Source organism: Amblyomma mixtum, chromosome 2 (genome assembly GCF_055824585.1).
Source record: "Amblyomma mixtum isolate Tamu chromosome 2, ASM5582458v1, whole genome shotgun sequence".
NCBI lineage: Eukaryota > Metazoa > Arthropoda > Arachnida > Ixodida > Ixodidae > Amblyomma > Amblyomma mixtum.
This window is the reverse complement of record NC_143013.1, coordinates 303,232,196-303,247,963: the sequence shown is the minus strand read 5'-3', so window position 1 is coordinate 303,247,963 and position 15,768 is coordinate 303,232,196. Positions and strand designations below refer to the sequence as shown.

At 46.0% G+C, this 15,768-nt stretch overlaps 1 protein-coding gene across 1 annotated transcript in view; it reads left to right on the top strand.

The window, feature by feature from the left end:
* Positions 1-15,768, top strand: part of LOC149364743 (neuronal acetylcholine receptor subunit alpha-7-like) — a 262,942-nt gene that overhangs the window by 177,119 nt on the left and 70,055 nt on the right. Inside the window, exon 2 of the mRNA XM_089574677.1 lies at positions 3,613-3,752. Coding sequence (XP_089430803.1) covers positions 3,613-3,752 — 140 coding nt within the window. The remainder of the gene's footprint in view (positions 1-3,612; positions 3,753-15,768) is intronic.

Here is a 15,768-nt window from a genome sequence, read left to right as displayed (position 1 = left end):
TCGGCACCTATTGCTCGCTCTCAGAGCTCAGAGCGTGAAATATGACGGCTTGCTGCAGGCGTATTGTGAGGCGAGGAATAAACCCTGCCATAGAACACACGCATAGCTCGACATGGTTGGCATCTGGAAGCCTAGGGACTTGTGAATATTGTTACGAACGAGAGATGACCCGCCTGACGACGAAGTTGATGTGAGGGCTCTTGACGACGCGAGGCTGAGTGGGTTGGCGCGTGGGCTCTCTGCCGCATGCCGTTGGCTTCGGACTCCGGGATTCAATCCTTTGTGAGTGCCTATCCATAACAATATATTTTACTCTTTTTCTAAACGAACCGGACACTCTATGAGCGGTTTTAGCACATACATCTTCCCTAAAAGACACGAGATGTCAAAGAAATAAAAGGTCAACGGCATGTTGTAGTCTGTTCCACCGTCCAGAATAATCACCTTTCCGACTGGCTGCCTTTATGAAATGGTTGAAAGTGGGAAGGGGAGCAAAAGTCAGATGCATATGAGGTGCCTCCTTTCGGCCGGTCGGTCGGTCGCTCCTTTCGGTCAGTCGGTCGGTCAATAAATAAATAAATCAATAAATAAATCAATCAATCAATCAATCGATCAATTAATCCAGTCAGCCGATCAAGCCAGTCAGTTATTCAGTCATAAATAAGTTATACCATTAAACTCAGACAACTGTATAAGTCAGCTGATTTACTGGTTCGCGTTCAATCAGATCGTCCATCACTAGATAGGTTGACAATAATTCGGCTCCGTACGTACCACTCCCACGTTCGGTTAGGCCTTTTCAAAAGCGTCATTAATATAGCAGTGCTTCCAGGCGTCGCGAACTTTTATTGTCAATTTAACCTAACCCAATTAAATTACTCTGCCGTGCTCACGGCGTGGTATTCTACACTAGTGCAATATCGCATAGTCCCAGGATTCGAGTACTCGCACAACAGTACTTCCACTAGCAGCTGGCAAGCACTCTGAAGCTTCAATTTTCGGTCCCGTATCTCTATTTACCCAGTTCGTCTCATTAAAAATAGTATTTGTTTTAGGCTGTCTGCAAAGTATGTGCCTGCGTTAAGTTTTCTACGCTAAAGTTTTTCTCGTCTTTTGAAATTCAATGGGCGATTCAACGCAGCTATTCTCTGATCTCTTCTTTGTGACACCACGGCTCTCTAAGCGAACGAACAAAACAAAGTAAACTCAGCCGCACTTCGCCTCAACAGCGGCGGTGTAGCGTGAATGGTATAAAAGATATAGAGGGCGCTTTGATCGCGAGTTAAGACGTCAGCCCCGCCACGCAGTCAACAAGGAATGCTGCATCAGGTGGTATTGACTTGCTTTCTTTGTGTGTGTTTAAGGGAATAGCGAAAGGCAAAGAAAATGAACGACGCCGTGACGTTGAATGAAGAGGGAAAGCGTGTAGAAGACGTCACGAATATAGAGTCGGCTGTAACCGACACGAACAGATGATGGATGACTGTGTTTCAAAGAAAGAAGCGAAGAGAATAGGCTTATAATAACCCATTTCAAGCAGCGCCCTAGCGCGGTGCTTCGTCCGTACAGGGTCTCGCGAGAGCGCTCTTGGCATGACTTCACGTCGGCATCGCCGGCGCTACTATACCGTGGATGTTTCTAGATGCGCTGATTCAGCAAAACGGGCGCTGCGCGGTGAAGCCAAAACGCCGTGAGGCAAGCAAAAAGTGCCTCTCAAAGGCCTTTCACTCCCCTTCTCCTCCCTTGGTCTTGCAAGAGAGGAGAAAAGTAAACGAGAGAGGAGGTGAAAGGACCCGGCGAAGGCGCCCTGTTTACTCTTGGTTTAAAGGCAGTGCCTTGCTCGCCGTCACTTGGCTTCATCGGCCATCGGTGTTTTCTCTTCTGTATATATCTATCTTATTTTAGAGTTCCACGTGGCTCTGTTTTCCGTTCGCTGCTGACTCGCTTTATACGATCCCTTGGCCGCTATGTTTTGGTGAGCTGGCCGGTTTTTGCAAGAAAAAGTTCACAACAAGACCCCCCACTCTCCCCCTTAGCGTCCTTTGCAAATGCTTTCCGGCTCTGTGCTGTGCCTCGCAGGCAGGCAGTGTGTACTGTGCTCCGGCGCGGAAGCAGAAAGAGGGATCCTTTAGAAAGAAACGTCCAGCCTCCATCCCCCTTTTCTTCTTACACGACAGGTACTTTGTTCGCGCACGAACGGCTGCATCCTGGTGAGGGAGCTTTAACGGAGCGAGAGACTGCAGAGGGCCGGTCCGCTCCCGGAACAGGGAAATAAGGCTTTGCGGCGGGTTCAAAGCAGGAAAGCGGCAACATGTGTTTCCATACCGGTGTTTGTGCGAGCGTAGCTGAGCACGCCAGCTTAGAAGTCAGGAAGAGGCTGTGCTTTCGAAAGGACGCTGCTTCGTTCGCTTTTGGGACGCTGCATTGAAAACGCGGGAGCTGATTCCAAATGCGTATCTGCGCACGTGTAGAAGTTGATGTGTGCGCTGCCTCGCCCTTGAATGATTAGAAGCTGCTGTCGGCCGCGGAGAGGCCTCAGGTATATTTGGTGTTTGGTCAGCATTGACGTCGCTCTTTGACAGCAGCGGAGTGCTGCAGAACAGCAGATATACATATTATGGCGTTTTTTTTTTTTTTTTTGGGGGGGGGGGGGAGGGGGGGCGGATTCCAAGATGTCCGCTACGACAACCATCATCAAGCCTACCCCTTCGCCCTGAAGATTGTTAGATTAATTATTGAAGTACCTTTTGCCATTAAATTTCGCGCTGACGTGTCATAAAACTCAACATTAAATTTAATTTTTTTCTGCGCAAGACCACATATCTTGCGTTTTGAGGCAACAGTGTTTGTCTCTGCGGGCATATGTTTTCATGACTGATTTAATGGTGTCAGTGTTTGCGCTCACCATTATTTTTTTATTTTCTTGCTTTATTTGGAAAATGTCTGTTCTAACTCATCGTGATTCCATGATGTCTGTTTAAGAGTGTGCTTAGAACTTGTCGTACTTTTTTAACACGTGCGCTCATCGAATCTGTTCTTCTTGCTTATCAGTTCGACAAATCATACCTCACTCTGACCCCTGCCTTAAGTGTGTGATACGTTGAAAATTTATGCGATATCATTGACGGTCATATCGTTGCCACCATAGGCGCTTATTGGTAGTTGAAGAAAAGCTCTTATGTGTTTCCTCTTCATTCTGATGCTGTTCGGCAGTAATTCATTCACAATGATAAATTTAGTGTCATGATAGAACAATATCCGACGCCGTGTCTCAATTTCCGGCGGAAAACCCGCCAGCGAGAGCGGCCGGTACGGTTCTTAGTCGGTTTTTGGCGGATTGCTCGCCGGCGAACAACTGGATCTTCGCCGGTAGGCGGTAGGAATGCAAAGATGAGGCTGCGCTCGCCAGTCAACATTTAGTGTAACCCCACGTTAAGGCCAACGGTCGGAGCGCAATCAGGTGTGAACGCCGCAGCATTCTGTGGAACCGGTCTTGACGCCGAGGAGCTAATTATGAATTCATTGTAATTTTAGCAGCCCAACGGAACTTGTCTTCTCTTCCACAATTAATCCTTTGCTTCCTTTTTTTCCCCTCTTCTCTCTACCCTCCAGATTCTGAGCAAGGCGCGCACGAGCGGCGGCTGCTCGCGGACTTGCTGGCCAACTACAACACCCTGGAGCGGCCCGTGCTCAACGAGTCTGAGCCGCTCATCCTCAGCTTCGGGCTCACACTGCAGCAGATCATAGACGTCGTAAGTAGGCGGCTTCTCTGGGCCCGCCTACTCTGTGCCAGCACCACCGCCTGTACCTTCTTTAGCGCTCCAAGCCAGAAAGGACTAAAAAGGGACTAAGGGGTTACTCCACGGGGACTAACTGCGTTGCCACAACCCTTAGTCCCGGAAAAGTTCAACCGCTGATCTCTTACAGCCACCGACCACAGTTAGTCTCCACACGGACTAATCGTTAATCGTTCGTCGGGAGGCCTAAGTGCTGCAGTTAGTCCTTTTTCAGCAAGATCGCCTGAAGGTGCACAGTTGCGAGCATTATGGAAGGGAACAACGAGATCGTAGAAAGGAATATATTTTTTTTTGTTTCTACATTGCAGTTGAAAACATGGGTTGGTTTTCATTCATCAAGAGGAAAACTGTCTAGACAAAAAAGATAATTGGGCTTTTACTCTTATACGGGGAGTAGTTATCAGTTGAATGCTCATAATGTGTCCCCTTTCGCATTGCCATTACGTCTAGTACATCGTCTGCCGGTTGCTCCCGCGTGCTTGCGGCAGTGTGCAGTTTCCCGGTACCCAAACTAAAAAAGGTCACCTGATTGCGAGCTGCTTATTTGAAGCAAGTATGAAATGGCGAAAAGATATCAGAACGAAGAAATGGCCAGCGATGACACCACGGCGCATGTTTCTTTACATCCGGGACCCTCGAAGTAACGTGACCTATCACCGTTATGCCTGAAGAAACACACGAAAGAATATTTTCATTTAAAAATGCGAAATTGTTTGTGTATTGATGCTCCGTCTTTTTTTTTCGGTTCACTGCAAAAATAAGCTCGCGTGTTAGAAAAGGCATACATTCTTGTCACCACGTTTCGACTGGCAGCGATATCACTTAAAGGAAAACACCTAGGAAAGATCTAAGATGAAGCTGAAGGTGTCGTATTCGTACATGATTCTCATACGCTGCGTTAGATGCCGCCACTTGCCGCCATACAACAGCGGAAGTCACAATAGAAGCAAAAGAAAAAAAAGGAAAGGATGCAACTTCGGAAATGAATAAAGCGTGAACTTCTTTAATATGTCGTCCAGCAGAATTGCACCCATGACGTGATCGCATGGTCGCCGATATTCTTTCAGGTACTACCTGCATTGAGCGCATCGTTTTACGGCTGCTGAGTGTGGTAACTCTGCCGTATTCATTGGCTTATGGAGGCCTGCAGCTGCAGTCAAAACGTTTTTTTTTTTTTTAACATAGGTATCAGTACGCATACCAAGAAAATTTACGGAACATAAAAGGGATAGAAAATTACAACAAATTCGGCGCGAATAAAGGCGTTCAAGTTGATATTTAAAAATGTGGTGACCACTATCCTGCATTAGCAACACACAGCGCAGCTCAATTTCAGGTGCTCACCAGCGTCGGAGCGGAAAGTTCGATTTTTCTTCTCCCTGAGAGGAGGTGCGAAGGTAGTCATGAGTAAGAAGAAGCGGATGACAGAGCAGGCTTTTGGCACTGGACAGCCGAGGCCGTATTCCAAATCAGCAGAGGGATAGGTGAGGTTTTGTTTGCGGATTCAATTAAGACGAAACAGGCTCGGCGCAGAGCCATCTCTAGCCATGTGGCTAGAAACATTGCACATATGCCAACCTAACATTCGCCAGTTTGTCGCCCGTCTTTGCACCTCATCTGCGGGGTACGGCAATAGGAAATAAATGTGGTATTTTTGTTGCGAAAGCAACACTACGTTAGTCGCCGAGTCATTTCGCGGAGCCGAGGCCATACTGCGCATGCGCGAGGAGCAGTGACGTCACACGGGGCACAGCTGGCGCGCCGCCGCCGTCGCTGCGCGGGTGACTCAGAGGTGCTGCCGCCGCGCTCGTCATTTGCGCATGCGCAGTAGCGGCGCCGCTGCCGAGCGCTCTCCATCGCCTCTCTCTCTCCTTTCCAATGCGCAGTAGCGGCGCACAGCTAGCGTGCCGGGGCCGCCGGCACGCCAGCTGTGGTCTTGCAAGAGCTAGTATGGTCGTGCAAGAACACGCGGAACGGCGGAACTGCGGGCAATGTAGCTCACGCAACAACATATGGCTACACGCAGATGTTGCTTTCGCGATCCTCCAGGTTTAACCCGAGCTAAACCACAGCCAACTTTTCTTTTTTTAGAGCGAAACCAGCGCAAACTCGAAGGAAAACTGCGCAAAATAGTCAGGACATAGGGGAGAGACGGGTGCAAACTTGCAGCTCCATGGAGAAAGCAATAAAATCGCAATCGGGACTGTGTCAGACATGGAGACACTATATCTCCAGTACTATTCACCACGTGCTTATAGGATGTATTAAGAGAACTGCTTTGAGAAGAGTTCGTGATAAGAGTCGAAGTAGAATACTTTAGTAATCTACTATTCGCTGATAACATTGCCTTGCTAAGTAGCTCAGGAGCAAACTGCAGAGCATGCTTTTGGGCCTAGACAGGCCAAGTAGAACGGTGTGCGTTGAAATTCATATGCCGAAAACTAAAGTACTGTTAAACAGTTTCGGAAGGAAACAGTAGTTTACGATAAGCAGCGAAGCGTTGGAAGTGATAAAGGAACACACGTACTTAGGGCAGGCAGTGACCACAGATTCGAACCACGAGAGTGAAATAACCAGGAGAATAAGAATGGCGCAGTGGATTTGGCAGGTACTCTCACTCTAAAGTAATCATCGAGGGTAAATCCCACTGCTTTTGCAGAATTGCCGCATCAAATGTCAGATGGTCGCGCAGTTTTTTTTTTTCTGCTCTAATGCATGCTAATTCGGTTCAGATTAACTTACCGAATAGATTCATCATATGAGAGTGCATACGATTTTTCGCTTCAGTGCCTCAGGGAAGGTGCATCAAGGAGGTATTTCGCCAATTCAGATTGCTTTAACTGCCCGCCCAGAGCCGTTCCGATCATTCGCGTCGGTGGCAGCGAGAGCGCTCGCAGTGGGTCCGCTGAGGAACATTTGTTCTGGGCAGATAATTATTCAAGAAAAGAGAAGCACACCGAGCCGTACAATCGGTGCGGGCGAGGGTGAAGTGATTCCGGGCGCGGCAAGAAACTGCCACAGCGACTGCTTAGAGGAGCGAAAGCGCGCGCTTATGCATGCGTTTAAAGATTGGTTCTGCATGAATACATTGTGCCCGCTCACTCGATATGCATACGAAAAGGGAACGATGAATTCGCGCTCAATCGCTGTTCTCAAGTGCGCTCGAATTCCTTACATTTCGTCCGGCTGTTCCGGCTTTTTACTTAAGAGTGTAAAAATAAAAAACTGAAATCTGACTGCTTTTTGTCAGGGGTGTCACGAGCGCCAACTTTTGTCGGTAAATGAGTGGCCTCCGGAATCAACACTTTCATTGTACGAATCGAAATGAAATTTAGACGTATGGGACGTATGCGTAGATTGCGCTTTCTTTCGAGGACTGGCGCCTGGAATGTTCGAATAGAGAATTCCCATTGGATGTTGAACGATAAAAAAAAACAACAAGAATAGTTCATCTCAGCAATTTGCTTGTCTAAAGCATCGCCGTTGGGTACAACTCGCTTTCGTTCTCTTCTGCACGCTTTTCGCTGGCACGCACCTACCGCACTTAACGTTCAGCCTTCACGTGCGCACCGCGTTCAAACGCAGCCCGAAAGCACGCTATACACTTCACCGTAATCAACATCACCGCTTTCGTGCTTTAGCAAATTAGCGCGCCGGAGCTTATCCATCATTTCGCAACCGTCTGCGCACAGTTTTATTCCTTCTCATCTCCCACGTTTGCCAGACGGGTCTTTCATTCGCTTCTCTCTTTTGGTGCAAGAGAAAGCGTTATATACCACTGCAGCTGCATTTCTGTCACGCGTGTCTTCACGAGCCGAGAGTTTTTCTTGTACGCGGCGTTGAAGCATTCGTTTTCGCTCGGCGACCCAGCCAGACCAGACCGGCATCGCCAGAAGCAGCGCGCTACAGTTTTTAATCAGTGGTCGCTCGCAGACGGCTTTCTCTGTTCCCGCGTGCATATACTTAGCATAGTGAAAATGTGAGAGTTTCTTTGCGTAAAAGAGCTCGGGGTTTCGCCCGGCGATGAACAAACGAAAAAATGATGAGTAAAATAACGGGACTCCGTTCTCCCTCGGCGTGTGTGTTGGAATAATCAGGGCGCTGGCGTTTCTCATTAATTGGCGCATGCAAATGAGCAGTCTGTGCCGCGGACTTGCGCAAGGGTTCAGGGCACCATAAACGCGACAAGTGCGCACCGTGTGGGAATTTTCGTACGATAACTGGACGAGAGATAAGAGGTCGCGTACAGATATCGCCGTATGTTGGAAAAGACTGTGAGGTCTGACAACTGCGCTACGGAGTTTTTTTGTTTTTTTTTTTTCCCCCGAGTGCTTTGATTGGGGTGCGAAGTGGAAGACTACTTGTACCACAAAGTACTAATTTGGCCCAGCTGTTCAAGTGCCCTTGAAGAGAAATGGCGTGGCAGAGAGGACCGAATAAAAGAGCAATACAGCAGCTGATGAACAAAACATATCTAACGCCACACTCAACGCAGGTTACAATTAAAATTCCCATCTTCGTGCTTTTCCTGGATAAAACTTTCTTGTTCCTGTTCTGGTACATCAAAAATGTTGTTAGGAAACAATAAAGAAAACGAATGTTCATATCACTCGCCGTCTTTTAAGATGTAATTGCAGATATGTAATTTCTCCATCAGCCAATAAACCGACGTGTAACTAAATCACGTGATCTTAATTTTTTTTATCCTATTTGATTGAGGTAGAAGCGTTCATCTGCGGTTTGCTTTGCAGGTGGTACAACCTCGACAGTATTGTATGGTTTTTGTTCCGTTAACTTAGACAATCATTATTTAATATTTGCCTTAAATAAACCCGGGAGAATGGAAACTAATTAAAAACGTGGGTAGACTGTCCTCATCAGATGACAAACCCCTCAAATATCCCTCAATTTTTGAAGCAGTTGTCTCCAGTCTGTGTGGCATGTGCCCGGTGTGGTGTTAAAATGTGGGTTTTCCTACGAATGCTCCCATTAATGAGCCCTCAACTAGCATAACTTCGTGCGTAGAATTAAAATTCTGTTTTCACCCATTGTTATCACCTGTACGTCATCTCAGCCCTCAACTCCTCTATTTTAAGTGCGTGTCGGGCCGATTTAGAGCAGTTGTTTGCCTAACCCCAACATTCGTTATACAGACATATGTGACGAAATCATGCAGAGCATTTGCGGTAATCATCATTGCTCAGGGCTTCTTACACACGGGCGCGGCCATTTACCAAAGTAGAGAGAAAATAACTAGGTTTCGCAAGAATGCGGGTTAAACAGTGCTATTCCAGACGTTCTTGCGAAACTTCCAGCTTTAGTATAGGTGGTAATAAAATAAATTATCCGGGGTTCGACGGAATACCGTCTGGCGAAGGATGAACATCGCGGAAATAATAAACGTACAGTTAAGAACAAAAGCTTGCCGGATGCGGGCTTGCGCGAAAAAAAAAATCTTTTCTGTGTGGTCGGGCAAAGTAGGTGAATAAAAAGCATGGAAGAAGAAAAGAGAGGCTGCATGCTTCATCCTCTGGAAAATTACGAACTGTGTGGGAAGCGCAAAAATAACTTCTTTTTTTTTTTCCTCGGGAATCTACATCCCGCAAAGTTTTGTCTATGGCTTCACACTTCAAGATGTTGGGGGAATTAAAATAAAGGACTGCATCTCGGAGCCCATATAGGTCGTTTATTCACACTGAACGCTGTATGCATCAGTCAGGGGCTGTACGCACCGGTGAATTTGGGTAGTGATCGAGTCTAGCTTTCTGGAAAGGTTCCTCGTGTCATATTAACTGCTTGCGTCGCGTTTTGTGTGTGCTTATAAGCCGTGACCGATCCATCCAGTGCTCGGTGTGAACGAGGAACCCGTACAGGCTTCGAAATGGAGCCTTATACTTTACTGCTCATTACCCTACGAATGTACGACAGTCGCGGTTAGTAGAATATAGGCCACGCTTCAACGGTCAAAGTCTTTTGAAGCGCGAACTAGCGAAAAATAATGGATGTTTGGCGCATATGCAAGTAGTATTTACTTTTTCCGTCGCTAACTAAGGTAGCAAACATTTCTATTTTTGTTGCGCTACGCGTCAGAAAAGTCTGAACATGGAATCGTGGTCCATATCATTCTGTCCGCGACTGTAGGAGGAAGAGGATGTAGAATTCATAAAATTAGTAATCGTTATTACTGATGTAGAGCACCAGAAAAATAACATTTTATGCTTTGTAAAAAAGTACATTCATTTTTTAAGGTGATAATGTGCCGATGGCAAAGCACAAATTTTTAAGTCAGTAATTATTTCCTACCATCTTCCGAAAGTATAAGAACATCGTTTTTGTTGCTATTTTTGTACTAACTCTTTCATACCTTAACTGTTGGAAAAGGAAGGCAGCCGCGAATGCTTGCAGAGAAGCGTGCTTTTTTATCTTTAGGACACTTAATTACATTACGCGAGGGAGTGCGATATCATTAGAATTAATGAATTTTATTGTAGACCACAACGCCCGGTTTTACCTCTGATGAGGCCTCTGTATGCGGCGATGCAGGTCGAGAGAGTGGGCGGGGCAACAGAGGCGGTGGGAGGGTCCCAAGTAGCACGTCACAGAACCTGATGATGTCATAACTGTCTCGACCAATCAGAGAACTTTGGCTATCCACAACGCCCTTTTTTTTTTCTGTGATGAGATTTCTGTATGCGGAGGTGCAGGTGGAGAGAGGCGGCGGGTGCGAAGGCAGGCACAGCTAGTGGCACGTCATGTGACCTGCTGGCGACATAACCGTCTCGGCAAATCAGCGAATTTTATGACAGACCATAACACTGTTTTAAGGCGAAAGCCTTTAATGGCTCATACTGTCGTCCGTTAACAAAGCGTGTCATACGCGTTTAACTCGGGAACTAAAAAAGACAGAAGAAACAAATAATAGCTCCAGATAGAGGAGGACAAAATGAACCTAGAAGACAAGTTTTGTGGCTGTAAATTAGTTAGTTAATTAATTATAAGCAAAAACCTCGAAATTGCGTCGAAATAGTCCGGACGTCGATATAACCACGGGAACGGTGTGACGTCACATTCACCGGAAGTCGTCACGGCATCGTGAAAATTATCACAAAGTGGTCAGAAGAGCGTCGGATTTGTGACAAATTAGGTGGAAAATAATGTAATTAAGCGTAATTAACACTTAAGACCCCTGAAAGATGTATAATTTGGGTATCGATATAGCCACGGGAATGGTGTGACGTCATATCCACCGGAAGTCGTCACAACATAGTGACCTCGACTATCGCCTCTGAACACTTTAGTTGCCAAAGTGTCCTAGCATTTTTTTTTTTTCTATGAGGCTTCTAAAGCTATCGCATTAAAATGCCGTGCTTTTCGGCTCCTCTGATTGGCTGTTGTCATGGATCGCACAATTGTATTTACCCGGCAACACGATGCTTGGACGGCCAGCGCAGCTGCTTTCCAACTATTCTTAACTCCGGAAAAGAAAAGGAACAGATCCTGAATATTTAAGGAAGGTGAGATCATTTCAAGTGATATTTCACGATCTAAAACGTGGAACTGGAAAACAAAACGAATGCATTAAAATAACTTTGTGCAAACTTTCGTTAATGACTGGTTCATAATTACGAACAATCGCGAGTCTTAAATTGGCAGAATCCTTTCATTAATCATGCAGTTATTTGGCGCTCTCAGGATGAAAGAATAATTTTTAAGTAACCTTAAGCCGCACAAAATAATCAATATTGGCTAGGCTGTAATGCAGGAAACGCATAATGGTGAACTCCATTCAATCGAAGCGCCATTATTTGCGTTTTTACGACCTATAAACTGAGGAAAAGCAATTATATTAAAGTGATTTCAAACTTCGCGAAATAATCATTATTGACCGTGTGTAACTGCAAGATTCGAACCAACTTCACTTCCTACTCTCGTGAGTTGGTACATGTCGAAGAAAGTGTGGTTATTTCCTAGTTTTTATTATCTTATTTTCATCGTGTCTCACTGGAGCGAGACGTTCTGCAGGAAGGAAGTGCGACTGGATAAAATTGTTTATACTGTATACAAACAGGTCGGGTCTGGAAGCGTCGCTTAGTTTGTATGCCGCTTGGACGACACGCCATCGGCTTTATTTGGTTCTCTCTGTTCCTTGCCGATATTTTTTTTCCTGTACAAAGCACACATCTGCCGTTGTGTCAGCTCTAAACGTGACTGGCTTTCTCTGTGAACTTCCTTCGCGGTGGAAACTAGGCTCCCCAACGATCGAGCACGCTTCCGAGGCAGCAAGCGATGTTTTTTTGTTTTTTTTCTAAGGGACATCTGAGTGCCAAGAATTTGCCCTTCTGTCCTAAGCGCAGTTGAAGACTTGGTTTTGCCGACTTGACAGAGGCCACGCAAAAGAGGTCCCTTGCCTGAGGCGTTTGATTTTTTTAGATAGTGTAAAAATGAAAATGGGAACGTATCCCGTTTAAGGAACCGGTAGCGAACTGCTGGTGCATATGGTAGCATAAAAACAGAGCAAAATAAATTGTAAAGACGGCTAAGTAAGATCTACTACTTTAGTTAGTACTGTATTGAAAGTCAGTGTGTATCAAGAAATCAGCAGCTCCCGGCCACTGTTCTTTAAAGTTACAAACTATTTCACACTTACACAAGTGGCGAAAAATGAAACGAAACAGGCGTCGTGTGAATCGCCACCGCTCCTATTCGAACGAGTAGTCCATATCACACATACATTATTCATCTGTCCAACTGTCTATCCCATCCCATCGCATTCATCCGTTCAATCCTATCTCTCCAAAGTGGCCCTTTTGATGAAATTAAGTTAGTTTGAAAGTTGTGTTTATTGAGCGCATTCATGTTTAACTTGTAGTCGTTTCTCCTTCAAGCAAGGTGAACAGGCTTGAGATCCAATGAGACCGCTAGCCAAGTACAGTGGAGACCATATACCTGCACTCATTTTATTTATGAATAAGTGCGAAGAAAGAAGAGAGGACCAAAAAATAAAAACTTGCCTTAAAGCTGACCAAAGACACGAAACTCGCTTGTCGGAGTCAGGTGATTAATCATTCGCACCAGGGCACTGGGCATATAGTTCCACATAAGTAGCAATCTTATGCATCATTACAGTGGCTGACTTTCGCAAACATAACTATCAGCGTTCCTTGCCCAAAATTTCGGTGAATGCGCTAACTTAAAGTGTTAATCGCTGCAAGGTTGAGGTATGTGGTGCCTTGAATTATAAAGAACTTACTGAAGTATTAGTTTTCAGCTGCATTAGCCACTCCTTGCTGTGCATCTTTCTCCCTTGACTGGAGTTTGTAGTTCAGTCTACTTTTTCTGTCCAGTTTTGTTTCATTCTTGATTTCGAAAGACAGCAAAAAAAAAAAAACAGTTGGACAGACGAATGGACGAAACGCCAAGGGAGACAACAGGAAGAAGCGTTTAGCCTTACATCTGCTTTCGTATTCTGTCCTCTTTTACTTGGCTCGTTTAAAATCCAGAAAGCACCAAAACCAATTAGTTTGAGAGCAGGTTCTCATTAAATAAACATTCTTTCATTGCTGTTGTCTTTTACTAGTTTTTCAAAAACATACACAGTGCTGCTCCTACGAAGAAAAAAAGGATAGGACAGGGAAAAATTTCAGCCATGGAAGGCGGCGTGATATTGCTAAGGTGTGCGTCCCAAAGATGATGCAGATGTCGCAGCTACTTCGCATAGAAATGCGATCAGTAGTTCTTTTCCTCCATTTCATTTTACGCTGCCGGCAAAGTTATTGCAGGTGCAAATTCGCAAATCAATCAGCGCGCACAGTCTGTTTGTAGCTGAGACCGTGATGTCGCAACCGCGTGGTATCGAATTCAAGGACGCATTTAAATAAGCAAAAGGTCCCCTGAAAGCACCGCGACTACCACGGAGACGGCACGAGAGCAGCTCACGCATGCTTTGAGCGGAATCCGCTGCCGTCCAGGGCGCGTTCACACTACACCAAAGTTCCGGCGAGCGAAGCGGATTCGCCTCGCTGGAAAAAAAGGGGCTGTTCTCATTACCCCACCCGCGACGGCGGATCCGACGCGGAACTGCGGCTGCTTCTCGCTTTTTCACGAAAGCAGCGAGACCTCATGGCAGTTTCTTTTCCGGTATCGGGAATTCGCGAACGAAGCGAGAGCGCGCGTGAGCCCCACAGACAGTTGGCACGCTTTTGTCGCTGGTTGTTCGGCTGCACACTGTCTTGCGCCGTTTTATCGCAGAATGGCGAGCATTTCAGAGGAGGAGGAGATTGTTTCGATTCTTCTCTGCAACTCTGTAATGGCTATGCTGGAAGAGTTGCGAAAGGCAGAAGAAAGACCAGCTTCGCGGCGGAAGCGGTGGTGGGTGCGCTCGTAAGAGCAATATAAAGTTTCCACCACACCTGATAACCTGCGCCAGGCGCTGATCTACGGGTATCGCCTTACGTAATCTCGTGTCTTTTTTCTGAATACGAGCGCGAATATTGGAGATTTTATAAAAGAATGTTTATAGAAATGAAGTGTTGGCATTTATTTCATTAGTGCGCCTTTCGAGAATATGACCCCATGTATCTACGAAACGACATCTGTAGGCCCAAAGGAAAATTGAAACTCCTTTGCTTGGTCCTTTCCTACAAGGTAATTAGGAGAATTTTTCATGAGCTTTACCTCCCACGAGCAGGAACCAATTTTCATCTCTAAACCTTCGAAGAACTGACTGTGATTGGTTTCCACATAACCGGCGTGGAACTATAAATCACATCTGTTCCGCTTAAAACCAACCAGTTGCACTAAACGAGATGAAAGGAAGCTGCCTGTTTCACATAAATTAAGCTGGTCCATCTAACATGAAGTTAAACTCAAATTTAGATGTGCGTATCACAGGACACGCGCGCGTTACTAAAATTGTGCACAATTGAATATTCATCACATGTCACTATCTCAATTCAAACATGCATGCTAACTGCAGGGAATAAAAAGTTAATTACTCCATTGGTCAAAGACGTGGCACATAAGGAGGAGCTCTGGGAAAAGATCGGCAAAGAACTGGGAGTGAGCGGTACGTACAATTGCTTTTATATCTTGCTGCACGCCGATACACGCGAGAATCGTTTTTTTTTTTTCGGATGCCAGTGTAGTACGTTTCGCGTTGTTCTTTTTTGGGTGCGCCTCCTAGCATCACATGATGTTTAAATAAAGGCATTTTGTATTTCTATTTTTGTACAGTTCAGATGTGGTAACTGGGCGCTCACATTTTCCTCGGCGTTATGAAGGTACACGTACGCTCGTAAGCGCACACAACCAAGCTGGTACAGGAATCAAACTGATTATTGAGAGGATCCCCCGGCGGAGCCACATCAAGATCCTTGGCTTCACTTTTCAACAATATTTGGGATTCGACTTTCGCGACACGAAATAAATCGCTAAAAATGCATCGCGCTCACGGTCCGCCCCAGAGCTTGTCACGCAACGCCCAGCGCTGCTACCGTGATGAGATATACACTCCAAGATATTCGTACGAGCTGAACCTGCATGGGACACGAGCTGGCAGTGGCACAAGCAAAGTAACGAAAGTACGTCGCGCGTGCTCGCACGAGCTGTGCGTGCATGCGATAGATGCAAACAGCGGCATATGTGCGCCGGTTTTTCAGTGCGTAATGCATGCGTCGTACGATCGCGCGAGTCCGAATGCGTGGTATAAAAGCTAGCAGCGGCGCGAAAACAACCATCCTTCCCGTATGCTCAAAACGGGAAGACCACGCGAAACGTATACTGTATACGCCAAACCGTATTATACTCTACTGGCACTCGAAAACAGAGTTCTCAACAGCGGCATGAGCATGCGTCGTACACGATCGCGCAAGGTCCGCATGCAAGGGATAAAAGTTCACAGCATAACGAGAACAACGCGAAACGTACTACACTGGCATCCGAAAAAAAAAAAAACGATTCTCGCGTGTATCGG